General features: G+C 37.1%; 1 protein-coding gene across 1 annotated transcript in view; it reads left to right on the top strand.

The window, feature by feature from the left end:
- cenpe (centromere protein E) overlaps positions 1-20510 on the top strand; it is a 151473-nt gene that overhangs the window by 84834 nt on the left and 46129 nt on the right. The window contains exons 34-41 of the mRNA XM_059970108.1: positions 257-517; positions 7531-7791; positions 8504-8764; positions 9947-10126; positions 11714-11935; positions 15258-15488; positions 19118-19333; positions 19653-19874. Of these exons, the coding sequence (XP_059826091.1) occupies positions 257-517; positions 7531-7791; positions 8504-8764; positions 9947-10126; positions 11714-11935; positions 15258-15488; positions 19118-19333; positions 19653-19874 (1854 nt within the window). The remainder of the gene's footprint in view (positions 1-256; positions 518-7530; positions 7792-8503; positions 8765-9946; positions 10127-11713; positions 11936-15257; positions 15489-19117; positions 19334-19652; positions 19875-20510) is intronic.

The following is a 20510-nucleotide window of genomic DNA, read 5'->3' as shown; positions in this document are numbered from 1 at the left end:
TATGACCATTAATTTAACTGCTATGTCACTTTCTGCCATTAATTGGGGACGAACCACCACATATTGTGAAATGTACATGAGTTTTTTAATATTAAAAAAAAACAAATGATTAAATGGCAACTTGTGTCTTGCATTGATTAATCTAATATCTTATAAAAAAATAACAAAAATAAAGTGGTTTCCTCTACTTGGGGGAAAAAAAAATCTTCATTTACATTTTGTGTAATCCAGCAAAGTTGATCAATTTTCAAATTAGGCACTAAAGCAAGAGGAGGAACTTCACCACACAGTGTCTCAGCGTGACCTGTTGCTTGCTGAGATCGAAACGCTGAGAGCTCGTGTTTCTAAAGAGGAGGAGCTAGAACTTCAAGAAAAAGAAGTCAGTCAGCGGTTCCAGCAACTGGAGGATGAAAAATCCTGTTTACTAAAAGAAAGGGATGAACTTCAGGAGATGCTGAAATGTATCAAAGCAGAACAAGGTGAAATGAAAACAGTCCTGCAAGAAAATTCTGAGATGGTGAGTAATATTTCATAAGTTACCTGGAGTCTATGTTTCTTTTAATGAATTTCAGAATTGGAATCAGGTTTCTAATCACTGACGTACATTGTGAATTTAGAATTTATCTGTCTGTTTTACTTTAGTTTAGGGTGGCATCTATAAGACCAACTAATGAGCATGGTGTCAGATCTGTTATTTTTCTGGTCGTTAGGCCTTTTCAGGGAATCAAGAATGGTGAGCAGTCTTAACTCTTAGCAAAAATTTATTTTAAAGCTTAAAAATACAAATAATAAGAAAGATAAGCAAATTGCTGAGAAACAAAGCAGAAACAAATGTAAGGCAAAAACGGCAATGACAAAGAGAAAAAGATAGTGTTTCTGAAAAATTAATCACCTTTATAATTGAGATGAGACAAAATTCTTTTGATAATTATAAACCAATCAGTGGTTGTATAATTTCATCACGTAGGTAATCTGCTAATAATTAGCCAGTGAAAATTGAGAAAGGTGATAAACCGTTTGTTTAACTGCTATGCTGCTTTCTACTAACAGTTCGCCCTTTGATTCTATAAGGGACCTGGCAGAATCACATCTGAAAATTGAGTGGCTCAAAACTTAAAAGTATTTGCATCACAGAGTTATCAAAAACTACTATTTAAAAGCATTGTGAGCCATTTTAACTGGCACATATGAGTAAAGGAAATAGGCAAAAATATAATAACAAGTGTCAAAAGGAAGTCTGTAATGTCAAATAATTATATTTGTGCTTGAAGTCTTCCCAAAATATGTCTTAGTCTGGAGTCACTTTAACTCATTTTCAGTGGCTGGGATGTATTCACTTTTACCTTTTACCTTAACTGCTGAATTGGTAATCAACAGTACTTTGTAAGGATCCCCCAAGCTCCCAGGAGTACCTTATGTGGTTTCTTGGCCAGGAATCAATGAGTGGGGTCCTCCCACCAATGGACAACTCCATTCAGCAGAAACCTGTTGAGAAGGCGACTGAACAGCTTCTTTTAGTTTTACACAATTATCAGCTAAACTAACATGTATATCAGACTTTCTGAGCCGAGAGCTGCCGGTAGTAACAGATTGTTCCACTTCAGCAAGACTCAATTTTGTTTTCTTGTTTGGGATTGATTTGATGCTGTATAAAACCAAAGGAAGAGTTGTAGTCCATGGTACTCCCTCCTCATGACTCTTACTCAGCAGATTTTTGATGGTGCCATTCATTCTTTCAACTTTCCTGATAACTCCAGATGATTTGGGCAATGAAAATGTTCATCAGCCAACATAATTCTTGACAAACATTTGCAGTGAAATGTGTTCCTTAGTCAAGGTCAATGTGGCATGGCAACCTCCATCTGGGAATACAGTCCTTAATGAAAGTTTTGGCAGTGTGTTTGGCAGTAGCTTTTCTTTCTGAGATGGCTTCCTCCCATCTTGAAATTTTGTCCACTATTAGTAAGACATCTGAATGGCCTTAGCATTTCGACAAGGTAATGTAGTCCGCTCAGGTGGGGCAGGAGTACTTAGTTGAGATAGCTTCTTTGTTGATTTGGTGTTTGTTTTCAGGCGTGTCATAATCTCTCCACTGTTTGTTGAACTTGCATCCTGAACTTTCGTATTCTATCACCACTGGGAGAATCTGCCAACCATCTTTTGCACTCCAGTGTGTCCTAAGAAGTTAATCTGCTGTGCCAGATTCAAGATTCAGAAACTTTATTGTCATTCTAACCGTATATCAGCTCTGCAGGGTAGAATGAGACAGCGTTTCCCAGGGACAAGTGCAATCATAACATAACAAACGCAACACTAAATAATAAGCACAACAATAAATAGTAAAACATGACTGCCACATGTTGGTTAAAATCAAGTTATAAGTGTCCAGTGCAAGTTAAAAGTGTCCAAAGCAGAGTCAGGTAGAGCAGCTATTTAGCAGTCTGACTTCCTGTGGGAGAAAGCTGTTTAGTAGCCTTGTGGTTTTGTTTTGATGCTCCTGTAACATTTACCTGATGGCAGAAGAAAAAACAGTTCATGGAGAGGGTGTGAGGGGTCTTTAATGATGTCTCGTGTCTTCTGGAGGCATCGACTCTGAAAGAGGTCTTGGACAGAAGGTAGGGAGACCCCAATAACCTTCTCTGCTCCCCTAACCACCCTCTGCAAGGCTCTTTTGTTGGCAGCACTGCAGCTGGAGTACCAGGTTGTGATGCAAAAGGTCAGCACACAACCACTCCTCTGTAGAATGTAGTTAAGATGTTAGTGGGTAGTGATGCTTGTTTAAGCTTCTTCAGAAAGTGCAATCTCTGTTGGGCTCATTTCACAATCCCAGTGGTGTTCCTGGACCAGGTGAGATTGTCCGAGATCTGCACCCCAACAAACTTGATGTTTTCCACACTCTCCACTGTGGAGCCGCTGATGCTGAGGGATGTGTGCTCTGGCTGAGACCATCTGAAATCGACGATCATCTCCTTGGTTTTCGTGACATTAAGCATCAAGTTGTTGTCACTGCACCAGCTCTCTAGGTGTTTGACCTCCTCCCTGTACATTGTTTCATCATTTTTGCTGATGAGCCCCACCACTGTGGTATCATCAGCAAATTTAATGATCAGGTTCTCCCTGAATCTGGCTGCACAGTCATGTGTTAGCTGTGTAAACAGCAATGGGCTGAGCACACAGCTTTGTGGGCATCCAGTGCTCAGTGTGGTGGAGTCAGAGATGTTCCTGCCAACACAGACTGACTGTGGTGTCTCTGTCAAGAAATCCAGAATCCAGCGACACATGGCAGTGTTAAGGCCAAGCAGCGACAGTTTCTCCACTAGTCTCTGCGGGATGATGGTATTGAATGCTGAACTGAAAACAATGTACAGGATTCTGGTGTAAGTGTCTTTACTGTCCAAGTGGGAGAGAACTGTGTGCAGTGTGGTGGATATTGTGTCCTCCGTAGAGCGATTTGGACGATAAGCAAACTGTAGAGGATCCAGTGATGAGGGGAGGCTGGCTGTGATATGAGGCTTGACAAGCCGTTCAAAACATTTCATCACTATGGGGGTCAGGCTGACGGGACGGTAATCATTCAGACAGGCTACAACTGATTTCTTTGCTACAGGGATGATTGTGGAGGTTTTGAAGCATCTGGGGACAATAGCTTGACTAAGTGCGATATTGAAAATGTCTGTCAGGACATCTGCTAACACATCAGCACATTCCTTGAGCACATGTCCAGGGATGTTGTCGGGACCTCCCGCTTCTCGTGGGTTGACCCTGGCAAGGGTCCTTGCCAGATATGGAAGCAGTTCAGCTGGAGCTAACAGTCCTTGGCTAGTGTTGTATTTCCCTACTCCATTGTTTAATAACCCACCATTCTTCATCCAATACCACTTTACTGCACTTGAGCATTAATTTTGCACTTGAATATCTTCCATGTTTGTAACAGTGTTTAACTTTGTTTCAGTTATCGGGTTTTCTTCCATTTCTTGTTTTTATTTATTCCTTCTTTCACTGCCCTTTTGCTGTTTGATGTGCAAATGCATTTCCACTGCTTTCCAATGTGGTCATTTTGGAGTGACCTTAAATGTTTTGAAATTGCAGCTTCTGATGGCAGTTGTATGAACTCCTTAGTTTCTTATAGTAATTCGCATTAGGGTTAGGGTTCGCATTTGCATTCCTAATTGGAGTTCTCACAGCTGGAAGGAATCCTCTATTTCCATAAATCTCCAAAGTCATGAACTAAATAATCTGTGCAGGTATTTGCTGATCTTTCTGCTAGTTTACAGGCTTCAGTCAAAGTTTTCAGTTCTGCCTTTTGTGTAGAGGTACCAGGAGCTATGTTTCCTGAGGCCATCACTTCATTTTCTGTAACAATAGCCCAGGCAGCCATTCAAATTTCTCACTCAATGGTTGAGGAGCCATCAGTGTACCGAATCTGATTCGGGTTCAATAAAGGCACTTCTTTATGGCAATTTGCATCTTCTTGGCATGTTATTGTTCTTGCAGTCATGATAATCATAATCTTCTCTGTTCACTGACACCAGTGTAGCTGTATTTGTTGGACTTGTTGAATGATGATATTAGGTGCTTCAAGAACAGTGGACTACTTGGAACACTGAGCAATTGTCACTTGAGAGGCCCTGTTCATAGTCAGAGTATGCACTGATATTGACATTGAACATTTAAAGTCTGATCCAGCACAATGTTTGAAGTGGTCATGACTGCCAGGTAAGTTTGCACTGCTCGTAGACATGATCCCCATCCTAAGGTTACATTGTCTAATTTGGCAGAGTAATAACCAATAGGTTGCTGTTTGTCTCCATGAGTAAAAACTGCCGTCATATAATCGTGCTTCTCGTTGACATAAGGATAAGTGGTCTTCCCATACCAGGATTCCCAATGCAAGTGCAGTACTTAATATTGTCTTTAAAGTTTGAAAAGCTTCTATGTGATCTTCATCAAGAGTCACAGGGTCATCAGAGTGCTTGCTGCTTTTCAGTAGACTAGTGAGGGTTGAGCAACTGCAGCATATGAATCGACCCATGTTCTGTTGTAGTTGCACAAACCAGGAATGATTGAATGACTGTTGTAGGTGATTTTACTGATTTAATAGCTTTGCAAGATCTTTAATGATTTCTCATTTGCCTTGGGAGAATTTCTGTCCCAAGTGTATCATTTCCTCTTGTTGCAATTGTGCCTCGTCCAAATTTGTTTTGAGTCCTGTGAAGGCTAGATAATCGAGCAAGTACAAAGTACATCATGTTCATTCCTAACTAATAAATTAGCATATTGCTCTGAATTCCAGTTCTACTTTTTAGTTGATTAGCAGGTGTAGACAGTTGGTATCCTGACTTTGATACCTTGCTCCACTTGTTTGATGATTTAACACCAGATTGCGGTAGGGAACTGCAATTTCATTCAAATTTGCTCTTGTCAGTTTCACCATTTTGGCAACAGCTAATTTCGAGACATTGACGAAAGTTGACCTGGGAGAGCGCTATCTGGATTCTTCCATATAATCTTCATTATTGCTGATTCAAACTGTCCGATAGCTGTCTTCATATTCAGAAGCATCATCTGAAGCCTTTTGTTTACAATCAATCTGTGTTGGGCATTGTTGTTCTAATCACTTTTTAATTATATCCCAATCATCTGGTAAATTCTGTTTATCCTTAACTATCCTTAACTTTTGATTTATCTGCTGAGTTGTTGGCATGGTAGCTAAAATTTGAATGTCATCATATGGATCCAATTTTTTTATTTATATATATATATAAAAATAAAATCATCATTCTTCCAGGTTCCTCCCTTAGGTTTTACTGGGCCAGGTCTTGCTATTGCTGCCAGAGCAATGACCTCATTACTGTTATCATCACCTAAGCCTCTAGAAGTCTCTGAGTCAGTATCCCTTTGCAATTTTTTGGCGTTCTGGAGGTCAATTTTGGTTGCATTCTAACATAAGTAAAATCACTGGTAACACCGTGCAGTTTCTTGGAGTTGCCAAGGTGTCGCAGTTTCTGGGTACACGTCAGTGTTGGCTGCTTTTCAGTGTGATTGACATCACTGCTGACTCTGCCCACTGGGTTGACTGCACTGCCCACTGATAGTCTTTCCTGCACAATAGTGAGGTGCCTCCTTTCACTTTGCAATTCAGATTAGAGCTTCAGGCTATTGATGTATTTGCATGTTCTTTCACCTGCTCTGTTAACGCATAGATCTGCATTTTTTGCTGATGTATTATTATTTTCATAGCGCTCTTTCAGCATACTAGGGTTTCTCCCTTTCTGCTTATTGGTTAGTTAAATCATTCACTTGCCGACACAGTCCACAGATTTGATCCTCTAAATCAATGTGTTTGCCTCTTAAAGCATCTATCTGTTCTACGCTTATGATTGTGCTTTCGCAGCCTGTTAAGGTCACTAGCTTCCAAGCTGTCTACTTTGTTCCCCACCACAGGTTTCTGATCACATTATATATCATTTCAACATCACTTGTAAGCCAATTCTCTCTAGACGTAGGACTGATAGCACATTTCTTCCGTACTACTTAACCAATTGATGCTTTAGGATTTCAGTTAACTGTAACCTCTAAACTGGGAATTCAAGGGATTCACTGGTCTGTTTCAAAACTTTGGCCATTGTATTAAATTTGATCTTAAGGAGTTCTCTTCACTTTTAGACATCAAAAATCTATAACATCAGGATAAAACCACAAAGCAAATTTATTCATCCAATATTTTAGATCTTTTATTGGGCTGTTGTCTGACAATATATATTAGCCTTTGGGTTTCTCTGATAGTTTATACTGGCCTCCCAATTATGAAAATTTTAATTGTATCTGTCACAGTCATCTGCTCACTCTTAAATTCCCTTTAACTGATATACTGAAGGTATTTATTCTTGGACAAATAAGGAACAGAGGAAGCTGTCTCACCTCCCAGATGCATGCTTAAAACTTCCTTCCTTTGTCCAGTTTTCTTCAAGTAATCACCCCATGTTCGAGCACCAAATTAATTTTTTTATTTGTTATGTTTCTGATCCTCTGGAATCTGGGAGTCAAGAATGGCAATCAGTCTTAATTCTTAACAATCATTTATTTTAAAGTTTTAACAAATGTACAGATACCAAGCAAACTAAGCAAAGAACTGAGGTGAATGAAAAGTAAAGAAGGCAAAGATCAAAAGAAGAGAAATGGTGCTTTGAAAAATCTGTCACTTTTATAATCAAGATATGAGAAAAGTCTTTAGGTGCTTATAAAATAATCAATGGTTGCACAATTACTTAGCTAATGAAAAATGAGAAAGATGATAAACCGTTAATTTAATTGTTAGGCCTCGAGTTGCCAGGAATTGAGGATGAACCACCACATACTGTGAAAAATACATGAGTTTATTAAAAGACATAAATGAATAAATGACAATTTGAGTCTTGTATTAATTCATCTAATATCTTATAAAAAGTAATTAAACAAGTGGTTTCCTCCAATGGGACAACTCATTTACATTTTGTGTAATCTAGCAATGTTGATCAATTTTTAAATTAGACACAAAAACAAGAGGAGGAGCTTCACCGCACAGTCTCTCAGCGTGACATGTTGCTTGCTGAGATTGAAAGGCTGAGATCCAGTGTTTCCAAAGAGGAAGAGGTAGAAATTCGGGAAAGAGAATTCTATCAGCAGTTCCAGCAGCTGGAGGGTGAAAAATCACATTTGATAAAGGAAAGGGATGAACTCCAGAAGATGCTGAAAGTAATCAAAGCAGAACAAGATGAAATGAAAAAAGTCCTGCAAGAAAATTCTGAGGTGGTGAGTTATTTTTAACAAATTACCTGTAGTCCTTGTGTCTTTAATGAACTTCAGAATTGGAAACAAGGATCTAATCACTGTTGTACATTGTGAAATTTGATGATGTGCTAGTTAGCCTGACATTTATAGATTCAACTAATGAAAATAGTGTCAGTTTACTGTTAGTTTCTGATCCTTTGGACTCTTCTGGGTGGCAAGCATGGCGAGCAGTCTTAATTCTTAACCATTAATTTTAAAGTTTAAAGAAACATACAAATAGTAAGCAAACAAAGTAAATTGCTGAGAAACATAGCCAAAATTAATGTAAAGCAAAGAAGATGATAAAACGTGAAAAAGATGGTGCCTTTGATAACTCTATCACCTTTGTAATTGAGATGAGATAAAATTCCTTACATAATTATTAACCCACCAATACTTGCACAAATACATCACATGGGTAATGTGCTAATATAACCAATGAGAATGATGATAAACCATTAGTCTAACTGCTATACCTCTTTATGCCAGTAAGTGGGGACTAGCCACCAGACACTATGGAAAAATACAAGCATTTGTTTAAAAAATATATATAAATGATAAAACTACAACTTCAGCCTCACATTACTTCATCTAATATCTTATAAAAAATAATAAAAAAGTGGTTTCCTCCAATGGGAAATAACTTCATTTACATTTAGTGTACTCTAGCAATATTAATCAATTTTCAAATTAGACACAAAAACAAGAGGAGGAACTTCACCGCACAGCCTCTCAACGTGACATGTTGCTTGCTGAGATCAAAACGCTGAGATCCCGTGTTTCCAAAGAGGAGGAGGTAGAAATTCGGGAAAAAGAATTCAATCAACGGATCCAGCAGCTGGAGGATGAAAAGTCCTGCTTGCTAAAGGAAAGGGATGAACTTCAGGAGAAGCTGAAATGTATCAAAGTCGAACAAGAAGAAATGAAAAAAGCCCTGCCAGAAAGCTCTGAGGTGGTGAGTCATACTTAACAAGTTCCTTAGAATGAAGATTCTTCATGACTTTAATGTATTTTAGAATTCGGCTGCGTGGGATGTTCATGTATTCTGATGCTGTGTGCTCTAGACCTAGATTCGCCCATTATAGCAAACATTGTTTCCATGTCTATTCTGTCTCACCCTATCAAAGGTTCTTGTGACTACATTGGAATCCTCCTGTAATGATTGACATGCTCTTGGGGGTGTTCCTGCTTTATTGTTTTGAAAGGTTTATCGGGTTCTAGTTTATTCCCTGCACTGGGTACGGCCTTTTTCAACTTTGGAGCACTCTATAACCATTAAACTAATTTGGTAACCTACTTTATCTTCTTCACCCATTTTTGGCAGGCACTGTTGTCTAAACTGGTGGGAGTGTATGGCTCTTGTAAAAGCTAATTTTAATCAGAATGTATAATCTGCTTCTGTGTAGCATTGCATTATTTAATGCTTCCTACCAAAATAAAAGGTCATTCTCAGCAAATATTTTAGCAGAAAATTCTTTGTGCACTGATGGGTGGAACTGTTTGCTACATAGACAAACAGTTTTTGTTGAGGCAGCAATCTTCCTCCCTTTTACTCCTTTTCCCCATGGTTGTGCATATTAATTTCTCTCAAGTGCCAATATCATTCCCTTTTTGAGACTACTGATTGACTAAAATCATTCAAGTTATTTGTAATAAATTACTCAAGAAATGTATCGACTTCAGTCATGGTGGGTAATACAAACTAACTGAAATCATGAATAACTCATCAAAATCACATGAACTTATCAATTTCTTTTGTCTTCAGCATCTTGCAGAAAATCACACCTGCTGAAATAATGCTCAAAGTGAATATTTTCATTTTAAGTCTCATTTTTTTAAAAGGTTGGCCACTATGTATGAAATGCATCTGTATATCTTTTTCAAAACTTTCCATGGAAGTTACTGTAACCTTGATTTGAAAACTATCCAAATTAATTTGTTTGAATTTGGCCACAAGTTTCTATGATACTGAAATTTCCAATAAGTGCAAAATCATTTCACATTCCTTTATTCCCCTCCAGTCATGAGATGGTGGCCCATGTATTAAGTTCTGATTTTTTAACTTGGTGTAGAAATATTGGGTGACAATTTAATGGTGTTTGAATGAGGTTGTAAGTGTGTAAGTTTTGTTCAACAGCTTATGATGGAGGAAAGTAGAGATGAAGAACTTAGTAAAATGGACACGAGCCTTGAGAAACAAATTGTTTCTTTGAAGGACAAGACACTAACAGAATGCCTTACCCCAGAAAATGAGGAAGTTGAAGCAGAAATTAATAAGCTTTCTAATCATCTACAGGAGAAAGATAGTCTTTTGCAGGTAAGCTTTAAACATTACTGTTCTATCGGTAAAAGTAACCTAGAAACAATGTATTTAATACTAGTCTGGCCTTTTAAAGTTCAAACATTTTTATTGATATTTTGCAGTTTCTTTTGAAACCCCTAGCACTGTAGAAATTATGGAAAGATCCTAAACTGATTAGAAATGATTTAGTAGAATGGGAACACACACAAAATCCCCACCGATCTCCCTCCTGGCACTTATCTTTATTTATTATATATACATTTTTTCTTTTTTTTCTTTCTGGCCCTCTCACAATAACTCCTTGCCTGTTCTCCATCTTCCTCTGGTGCTCCCATCCACCTTTCTTTCTTCCAAGGCCTTCCGTCCTATGATATTCCCCCTTCTCTAGCTATGTATCCCTTTTGCCAATCAACTTCCCAGTTCTTAGCTTCATCCCTCCCCCTCCTGTCTTATATCATTTTGGGTCTCCCCCTTCCCCCTCCCACTTTCAAATCTCTTACTATCTCTTCTCTCAGTTAGTCCTGACGAAGGGTCTTGGCCCGAAATATCGACTGTACTTCTCCCTATAGATGATGCCTGCCTGGCCTGCTGCATTCCACCAGCATTTTGTGTGTGTTGCTTGAATTTCCATCATCTGCAGATTTCCTCGTGTTTGCTAGTAGAGTGGTTATGGTCACGTGGCTTGTGAGCACCCTGTCTGGGAAACTGGTTGGGTGTATTTATGGGGGTGCAGGCATCTACTGTGGAAATGTGGTATTCCAGTGTACGGAGACGGTGAGGCCAGCTGGCAGCTTCGCTTCACAATGCGACTCATCTCCTTTCATAGCTGTTTCTGAGATCCTCTCCCACATTCTGTTTTTGTTTACTTTCAACTTGGGAACAGTTCAGGTTACAAACTGTTCTCAGGAATAGAAGCCAGTCATTACCAAGGACCATCTGCATTTCCTGTAACAGAAGGCTGTGAAATGATTTAAACAATATCTTTCTTCACTGATGGCAGCAGCTAAATTAGACAATCCCCTTCTACCAGTTTGCCTTATTTCAAAAAAGTGGCTCACTGAAATTTGTTCTGAGACAATCAGACATGGTGATTTAATTCTGTTTTGTAAATAAGGATGAAAATCCCATGTATGGATAGAAGAAAATGGAGACCACTGTCTAAAATAACATCTAATTACAAGAATTATAGGAGCAGAAGTAGGCCATTCGGCCAATCGAGTCTACTCCACCATTCAATCATGGGCTGATCCAATTCTTCCAGTCGTCCCCAATCCCCTGCCTTCACCCCAAACCCTTTGATGCCCTAGCTAATCAAGAACATATCTATCTCAAATTGTAGGCTAATGACAGGTTGATGAAGTGCAGTTTGGTCAGAGTAATGGCAAATTTAACACTTCATTTCAGATGAAATTCAGTGCACCAAGATGGGGGAATTTGAATGGGTATTGTGAAATTTTAACATACTTCTGTGCTTCAGCAACGTGTGTCCTTGCTGTGCATCCCTGCCGGCATTGATGCCATTTCATGTTTCCGTCATTTTAAACCTACTTGAGAAAAGGTATACAGTGTGTTGGACTGAAGTTTATTTTTATTATTATTCAGGAAACAATTCAAAGTTTATTCCAAATGGAAAATGAGTACAAGATTGAACTAGCTAAAACTGACCAACAGCTGTCAAGAGAGGGGGAAGAATGGAATGAGCTACTGGTCAAATTTTGTTCCATGTTCCCCGAAGAGTCAACAGAATCAATAAGCATTAAGAAACTACAGGAAGAGAATCAAAAAGTATATGAACAGCTTGTGTTGTGGAGGAGTCATTTTTTGGTAATTACAACTTTAACATGCAATATTTCAATGAGTAGGTTTTGCTGCATAGTTTAAATTTATAAACAAGCAACATACATATTGGAATTTTGAAATAATATGAGAACATTAAAGGAACAACTGACCCAGTGGCATTTTCAGAGTGGAATATAGAATTGTCATTTTGTATTATTATTCTTTATTTAGAACAGAACAAGCCCACACCTAAAACATTTTTTTATTTTTTTATCACTATTTTTTATTGCAACACCAACAAATTACATTCAGTACAACCAGTTGCTGATTACATTTTGACTGTTTAACCCAGCCATCCCCCCTCCACCCCTCATTCTCATCCTCATCCCCTCCACCAACCAACTGAATAGTAGTGCATACACAGACAGAGCATTCCTATTTTAACAGAAGATCTTTTAAGTTAGATATCAAATTTGTCCACATTAAGATTGTTTGGTCATCCATCATATACTCTTGCTGATGATAATTCCTGGTAAGAAATGTCTAAAAAGCTCCGAAGCCAGTGAGTATCGTGAGGAGGTTTCCAACGCTGGACTACGATCTTCTTAGCTGCAGTCAGAACTGCCAGCTATTCTTTGCATGTTTTTTCCGTAAGGGAAAGGCGGGAGTCATCATTTAGAAGATGTACAGTGGGGTCTATTGGTAATTGTACCCCCATTAATTCTGTAAGAGTACTGATAACCTTCCCCCACAAACCAAAAACCCCCTGGACATTCCCATACAACATGTATAAAAGAGCCAACGGTTCCATGGGGGAAAAATGAGCAATATGGGTCAGGAACCAGTCCCGTTTGATGTCTAATTCTCGGTGTTAGATATGCTCTATGACAAAATTTCAAGTGTATATACCAATGATTTGGGTTTTTCGAAGCACCGGCAGCATTAGCCCAAATCGCATCCCAGTCTAAGTCTTGTCCCAAATCAGATATGTCCCTATTGCAGGCTTTCATTCCTGATGTGGGCATATATTTCTGGGAGTCTAATTTATCATGGATATATGACACTATCTGTCTTGGAGCAGCACTCTGTATCCAACTTAAAATGGGATGGTCCTTTCCTCAAGGAATCCCGTAGGCTGTACAAGCTGATCTTACTCTGAAGTAGAAGAAAAGAGAGTGTTTATCAATATTATATCGAGATACGAGTTCTTGAAAGCTAAGGATGGTCCTTGCCCTATTAATATCTTGAAGAATAGTAATACCTTTATCCTGCCAAGTTCTGTTAGTGAATGGTTTCCCCCAGATAGAAAATGATTATTGTTCCATAATGGAGATGATTTGCACCATACACTATTAAATTTTAGGTATTTTTCTGCTGCTCTAAACACTTGTAGCATATTGGTTAAAATTGGACCGTAATACTTGTATACAATTCTTTAAAGTAATTCTTGAATGTCTTGTTTATTTCCTTGGTTGAAGATACTACTCCATGTTTAGCACATCTAATTGCTGGTATAGACCTTTTAGCTTCCTGTTGTTTGAGCGTTAGTGTCAAAAGATGGTTCGGTATGCTGCCTTCTGCATAATGTTTACGTTTGGTTATATGGATCATATATTCTGCCCTGCTTCTTCATAAATAATTTAATTCTGCTTGTTTTCTTTCGTTATGGTGTATCTCCTTTTGAGATCATTCTCCAAAACTTTACATGATTGTTCTAGGGTGGAAGTCCTTTGATGCTTTTATGTAGGTGGGAACTGAACCGTATGGCGTTATTTCGTAAGAAACCCTTAATTGAGGCCCAAATCACTATCACATCCAAGACACTATTTTTATTTAAATTTATAAATTCTGTCAGTTTTATTCTCAGTTATGTTAGAAATTCATCATTTTTAGAAAGGTGGAGTTAAACCTCTACCTAGTAGCTTTATTTTTGATTTTTGCCATGATTAATAGTAGATATAACTGGGTTGTGATCAGATAGATGTCTGAGCAAAAATTCTATTGAGTGTACCAAAGGCAGCAAACCAGAGGATATAAAAATGCAATCTATCCGAGAGAAAGTTTTATGTCTTGTGGAGAAGAAGGTATAGTCTTTAACAGATGGATTATGCACCCTCCACACATCAGTTAAATTTAAATTTGTTAGAAAAGGGTTAAGTGCTTTGGAAGCAGATTCTTGAAAGCTTGATATAGTTGAGGTAGATTTATCGAGTTTATTGTTTACCAAAGCATTCGTGTCCGAACCAACATATAGTTGGTAGTCACTTCAGTAATTATGAGGTAATTGAGGGAAAAAAGTTCGGCCTCGAATATAGTTGGGGCATATAGGCTAATGAATGCAACTTTTTTACCCTGAATGGATGTTCAGCAAAAAGCTAGACATCCTTCATTGTTGGAGCCACTTACTTCAATTGATACATTAATACTACATCTCATTAATATCATAACTCCTTTCATACGAGTACTATAAGTTGATGCTACAGCGAGTTTATAAGAGCTGTTTTGAACCCTGGGAATGTCATTAGGTTTAAGATGTGTTTCCGTAACAGCGCGATATCTATTTTCTTCCTGCATGAGAAATCCAAAACCTTTGAACACTTGTAGGGAGAGTTTAGACCTCGAACATTAAATGATACAATAATAAGATTTTCTAATTTACCTGTGTTGCTCATTTTCCCCTGGATCTGTTGTAAGTTGGTGGTGGAGCCCTGAGTTACCCCCTTCCCAGCCCCTTTCCCATCACCCCTCCCATTCTGTTTACTTTGTAACATCTGTGCTTGTCATTTAGCAATGTCAGACACTGAACATTAACTGCCCCCCTCTAGCACCAACAAATTAGAAGGGCGAAGCGATTCTCAAGACAATAACATCAAAAAGACAAGAAATAAAAAAACTTGGTCAAATCCATTAAACTGTATAATTAAAACCATTTCCCTTTCAAATATAGTATAACACATAATCAAGACCCCCAACAGCTCTCTTGCAGGAGACTGTTGCTTTAGTAGACCGTTGCTTAGCGATGACGCCAGTGTTGTCTTACCTCGTGCCCAGGAATGTAAACAAGTCTACTTGGAGACATAACCCAAAATGAACATGTAGAACTAAAGTTATTCAGAACAAGCTGCTGTTCTTCAGCTTCATTCTTGATGACGTATGACATTTGGGTGTGTTGAATATCACCTTAGAAAGTAAAAAATAAAAAGTATATTCAGGGCGGACTTATATCACATTACCATGTTATCCTGGATCTAAAACTTTGAAATGTTTTTTCCAGAGACTTTTTCCAATGTATTACCCTGAAGTCTGTTAATTTCCTCCTGTTCATTTCTGATCATGTCCTTGTTTTTCTTTCACATTTTATCAACAGAGAGTGATGAGTACTGTTCCTCAGAACAAAAAGCGGTATCAGGTCCAAATAACTGAATGTGACTTGTGCCTAGCAGATGAGAAAAAAAAGAATAAGGAATTGTGTATACAGTTGCAGGCTTTGAAGAACCATGTTTCTGACTCTCCTATGCTGGAGTTAACTTTGGAAGAGAAGAATCCTGAAATACTGCGACTTTCTACTTTAATTAATTTCAAAGAAAATCACTTGATGGTTTGTATCATTTATTATTTTGAATAAATTATCAGTGTATTAGAAGGCTGTAAATTCAAGCCTTTGTTTAAGGCTTGAGAAGTGAACCAGCCTCAACAGGCATCTTCTATGGTATTTGTATCTGCCTTGTTATAATTTTTGAAGAGCTAAAACTTTATTCATACTGAAAGTGTGAATTTATAATGTATTTTCAGTGCTTGCTTCATAGGGTTATTTCTTGGATACTTTACTGGAAAATTAAGTGAATAGCAGTATTTCAGATTTCTATTGCAAGTAATCCGTGAGAATCTTTTTTTAAAGGATAGCTCAGTAAAATTTCTGATAATTGTAATTAAAATTAATCTTGTACAAGATAGGTGAGTAAGAATGAGGCATTTATAACAACAGTCATTCAACTGGAATGCTTAAAGTGCTGAGCTCCATGCAAAGGCATTTCAGGATTTGAGGTTGATCTTTGTGCAAGTTAAACAACCATACAGGATTTGTTTTAATCCTTGAAGTGATGTACATTTTTGTTGTCCTAAGCTCGTGCTGCTTAACTCCATTTCTCCTAATGTGCACAAGCCTACTCAGCACATCAGAATTTATCATAGTTTACTGCTACTTCCCTGAGTAATGAAACTTGTAAACATCACTTCAACAATTTATGTTTCTATTTTTAACCTTCCTTTTAGTTGATGTTTAGATAACTTTATCAACTTAATTTTTGATACTTTGAAGATTTGTTGCTGAAATTCACTGTCCAAGATTAAACACAATTTGAATGAGAAGATCCAGAGCACTCAGATCTGTAGGTCCAGTTTTATATTTGACCTTAATACTTCTGGACTACAGATCTGTAAAGTTTGCTGAGATTGTTCTTCCTGATTGATTGTTATCCAGTTGCATTTACTAAAAAGTAAGTGTCCTGGTGTAAAATAAGATCTTTGGTCACTTCAACCAAGATCTCCAGTTCATGTATGATTTGATGGTGATTGCTAAAAAGAGCTGGAGCCTTTGCATTTGTACCACAGAAATAAATGGAGAAGGGAGCCTGTAATATTTTGGTGATTTTTTTCTTGTTTTATTTCCTTGCCACACATCCCCAGCAGAACAATGTTTCATGAAGATTGTTCCCAGGGGTGATACAGCAAAGGGTAGTGATTGTATCATGTCTTTTTGATATGAGGAAGTAGTTGATTTGGAACACTCACTTAACTAAATAATTGAATTGTGGGTCATTCTTACATATTTTCTGAAATACTTTTGTGAAATTCCGACAACAGTGTGATAGGAGTCTATTTTGTATCATTGGGTTTATGCTGTCAAAGTAGCTTGCATGCCTACTATCTGGACGCATGAGTTGAGTGTATTGAATAGATTTACATTGCTCAGTTTACTAAAATAATCACTTCTATCTGCAAATTTCTGCAAATTTGACTTCATCCTTTTGCTAGTGATTCCAAAATACTAAAACTGAACTAAATTTTGAAAATATCCTTGTCCTTCATCTGTTGATTTCATTCTTGATACATACCATCATATCTGTGACATGTCCTTACATAGTGATCCGCAAGAGATTTTGTTCGTTTGTTATTTATTAATCTTGCTGTTTTTCTTGTGTCCTTTGTCTTTGTAATTTTCAAGCTTATCTTGGATTTGAGATTTATTGTAACCATTTTTATACAGTTGGTATCTTAATATTTGTTCCTTTTGAAATCCATGGATCCCTAATTTTATCTGTTCTCCTGAGGGGATTTCTATGTTCTATGACTTTAAAATTTATGTCTGGAAAACCTGTCATTGTTCAGTTGACATCTTAATAATTCTGTTAAATCAAGAAAGGAAGAATCAATGTTGGTTTAATAACTATTGTTAAGAAACTTTCAAAATCGTTCCCAACAGATGTGTCTAATTTATTTTTAATATTTTTTAGAGCAAAAGTATCTGTCTGGTTTCTGAACCAATATAACTTGCAGAGAAAGTACCAAATTAGCACTCAATTTAAAAATGCTGGAAAAATACAGCAAGTCAGACAGGATTTGTGGAAAATGGTTAATGGTTTGGGTTAAAGACTGGTCATTGGAACAGAATTTTGAGGAGTCTTCAATGTGAGTAAGTTAACTGTTTCTTTCACAGATGCTGCCTGACATACTGAGCTTTTCCAGCATTTCTCCGATTTAATTTCAGATTTCCAGCATCTGCACCTAATTATCTTTAATTAATCCATACTGATGCGAGAAGGGAAATGTGCATTTCAATGAAAGCATTTTCAAAATAAATTTCTGGATCAACACATGAATGAAATAAATTATTGTTTTATATCAGTCATCATTGACTGCTAGCGTAATTCTCCATTATGATTTGTCAGTCCATCGCAACATACAAAAGCTTTCATATTTCAAAACTCTAGTCTCTGTTTCCCTTAGCTAGCTGAGATCTATTCCATACTATACCACTCCTCAACTGAGTTGCATAGAGACACTGTTCTTGCATCAGTTTATTTTGGTAAATTTTGTTGACATGGGAAGGGGACTTATCACAATTTGAACTCTCCATTGGACTCTGAACTCTTTGACTGGACGGACTAGTCAAAATACTTTTCCTAATTGAACGTTGCTTTGTCATTTCTGCTGGTAGTTGCTGATGTTTGCTCCCTTAAATTCAGTCTTAAATACCTAATTCTGTTAGATTTTGTTTTGATAATGTTTTGCTGAGTTGAGTCAGAATTTCCTCTGTCAAGTTTAGTATTGATAGCAGCTGCTTATGAAGCTCTATTTTGGGAAAACAGGGATGTGGAACAGGCAGACCACAATCTCAATGTTGAAATAGCCTTCAAATGCTTCGACTACCTTTTATGCAAAGCTTTAATTTGGTTGTTGATATCCAATTCCTTCAAATATTTATGAGATCTCAGTGACCAGTTATTAGTTTCTTTCTATCTGTGTCCTCATTCTGTTTTATTGACCAATCAATAGAGCTTTTAAAAACTTTGCAAGTGATTCAAGTTTTATTTAAATTCTGAATGGGCAACGGTTTTAAAAAGATTTAAATCTTTTACTTGTAGTGTTTTCCACCTTCGTCAACAAAATCTACAGGGAAAAGTTAAGAAACCAAATAATTTAGTAACTTTGAAGAAAATATTTTTTCCTTAGAATGTCATTAAATGTTAAATTAAGATCTTGTTAATCACATGGACTGTGACAGTTATTCACACATTTAATATGCACCACTGCATGGTCCTCCATCAATTCAAAACCAGCAATAAAAAGTATCTTTTCACAATTTAACAATTTTAAAATTTGACAGTAATACCTCTTAACGTAATGTACCCCTTGTAGTGGTGATAATTAAAACTTCACGTGTGAAGCAACAGTAATGCCTTGTACAGCTCATAATTCTTTTCAACTCTGATACTGAATTTTAATTTTCCAGTATCTGTTGTATACACTGCTGTAATGTTCCTGGTAAACAAAATTTTGTTAATAAGCAGAACAAGACTATTTTTCCAATTGAAGAAATTGAATGAAAGATTGAGTGTCCAGTCACCTTCATTTTGGGCCATTCTTACTTTAAATAAATAATAGATTCTTCTTTGTACAATCTTATTTAGATGGTTTACGTTTATTCTTACATACTCTCTGATTCAGAATGCCCAGCAGACTTTATCAGATTTGAAACTAAAATATGAAAACCATCTGAGAAGCACAAAGAATGGATTATCGTCCAAGGCAGAAGCTCGAAAGGTTCTACAGGAAAGAATTTCTAATACATCTTTTACAAATGCTTCAAAGACAATTGAAGACATTGAAGATAGAATACGGATACTAAATCAAGACCTTCAACTTCAAAATGAAACAGTTCGGGTATATATTTTTCTTCTTTAAATGAGCAACTCGTCAGTATATGGTATTTCAAAGGTACAATTTTGTGTCAGAGAAAAGTATACAATATACATCCTGAAATGCTTTTTCTTCGTAACCGTCTATGAAAATAGGAGTGACGCAAAGATTGAACAAGAGAAATATTAGAACCGCTAAGTCCTCCCCCCAGCTCATTAGTTTAAGTCAATTATGAATGGTGGATAAACCACTTAAAGTTAATTATTTAACTTGATTTCACTTTGAGAATCATTTTGAAGTCTTTAAGTTGCTGAAGGTATATTTCTCTTTCCCATACCTGCAGAATGAAGCTACATTTTTCAGGTCAAGGCAGAATGGATATGTAATGTACATCAGGAATACTTGGAATCAGGTGGATAATCAGAAGAAAGAGAATGAGAAGCTGCTTTTGGAAATTGAAACTGTCAGACAGCAATCTTTCAACAAAAATGGCTCTGATCCAGTATTGGCCATGGAGAACCAGAAACTGAAGGAAAAAATGAAGACAGATGAACAATTGTTTCAGGTATGCAAATTCTTTGTACTGAATTACTTTTACTGGTTTAAAAAAAGACACTGTAATTTAATATTACAGTAATTTTAAAGTCATGGGTGTAGCTGCACATTATTTGATAACTAAGTTGAAGATCTTGGAGGTCTGTTTCTCAAGTAAACCGTCTACAAAGCATTTCGATAGCGTAGTATTTTCGTATCAGAACAAGAATATGGACATTCTAAAATGCAGTTGAAATATGTTGCAGAGACTGGAGTGGATTGGTCCTTCTTCCAGAGGACAGTATATTCAGAATCTTCATTGCCCTCATTTACTAGGAAGAGATGAGAAATTGACAATCTATCTCACTACTTATTGTAGATTAAAGATTTTTTTGCAAGGTCATTATCAATCAGGTTGTGTGCTTTGAGGCTGGTGATGGGTGTGGCATTCCAGCAGGAAGATTTCTTGACAGGTTTGTGCTGTTGAGTGATTAGTTGTTTTTAAGATAGACAGACAGAATCAACTTGCTCAGTGAGTTTGGATTATAACAGAATATTTTCATAGAAGGTGGATATCGTCCCCAAAATGGGGTCCTGCTGGGGAATCTGCAGTTGAATATGACTGCTTTGTGTGTGTTAGTAATTCATATTGTATGAATGGATGGAA

This window comes from Hypanus sabinus, chromosome 5, assembly GCF_030144855.1.
Source record: "Hypanus sabinus isolate sHypSab1 chromosome 5, sHypSab1.hap1, whole genome shotgun sequence".
Classification (NCBI taxonomy): domain Eukaryota; kingdom Metazoa; phylum Chordata; class Chondrichthyes; order Myliobatiformes; family Dasyatidae; genus Hypanus; species Hypanus sabinus.
The sequence above is the reverse complement of the archived record's forward strand: the minus strand, read 5'-3'. Positions and strand labels throughout refer to the sequence as shown.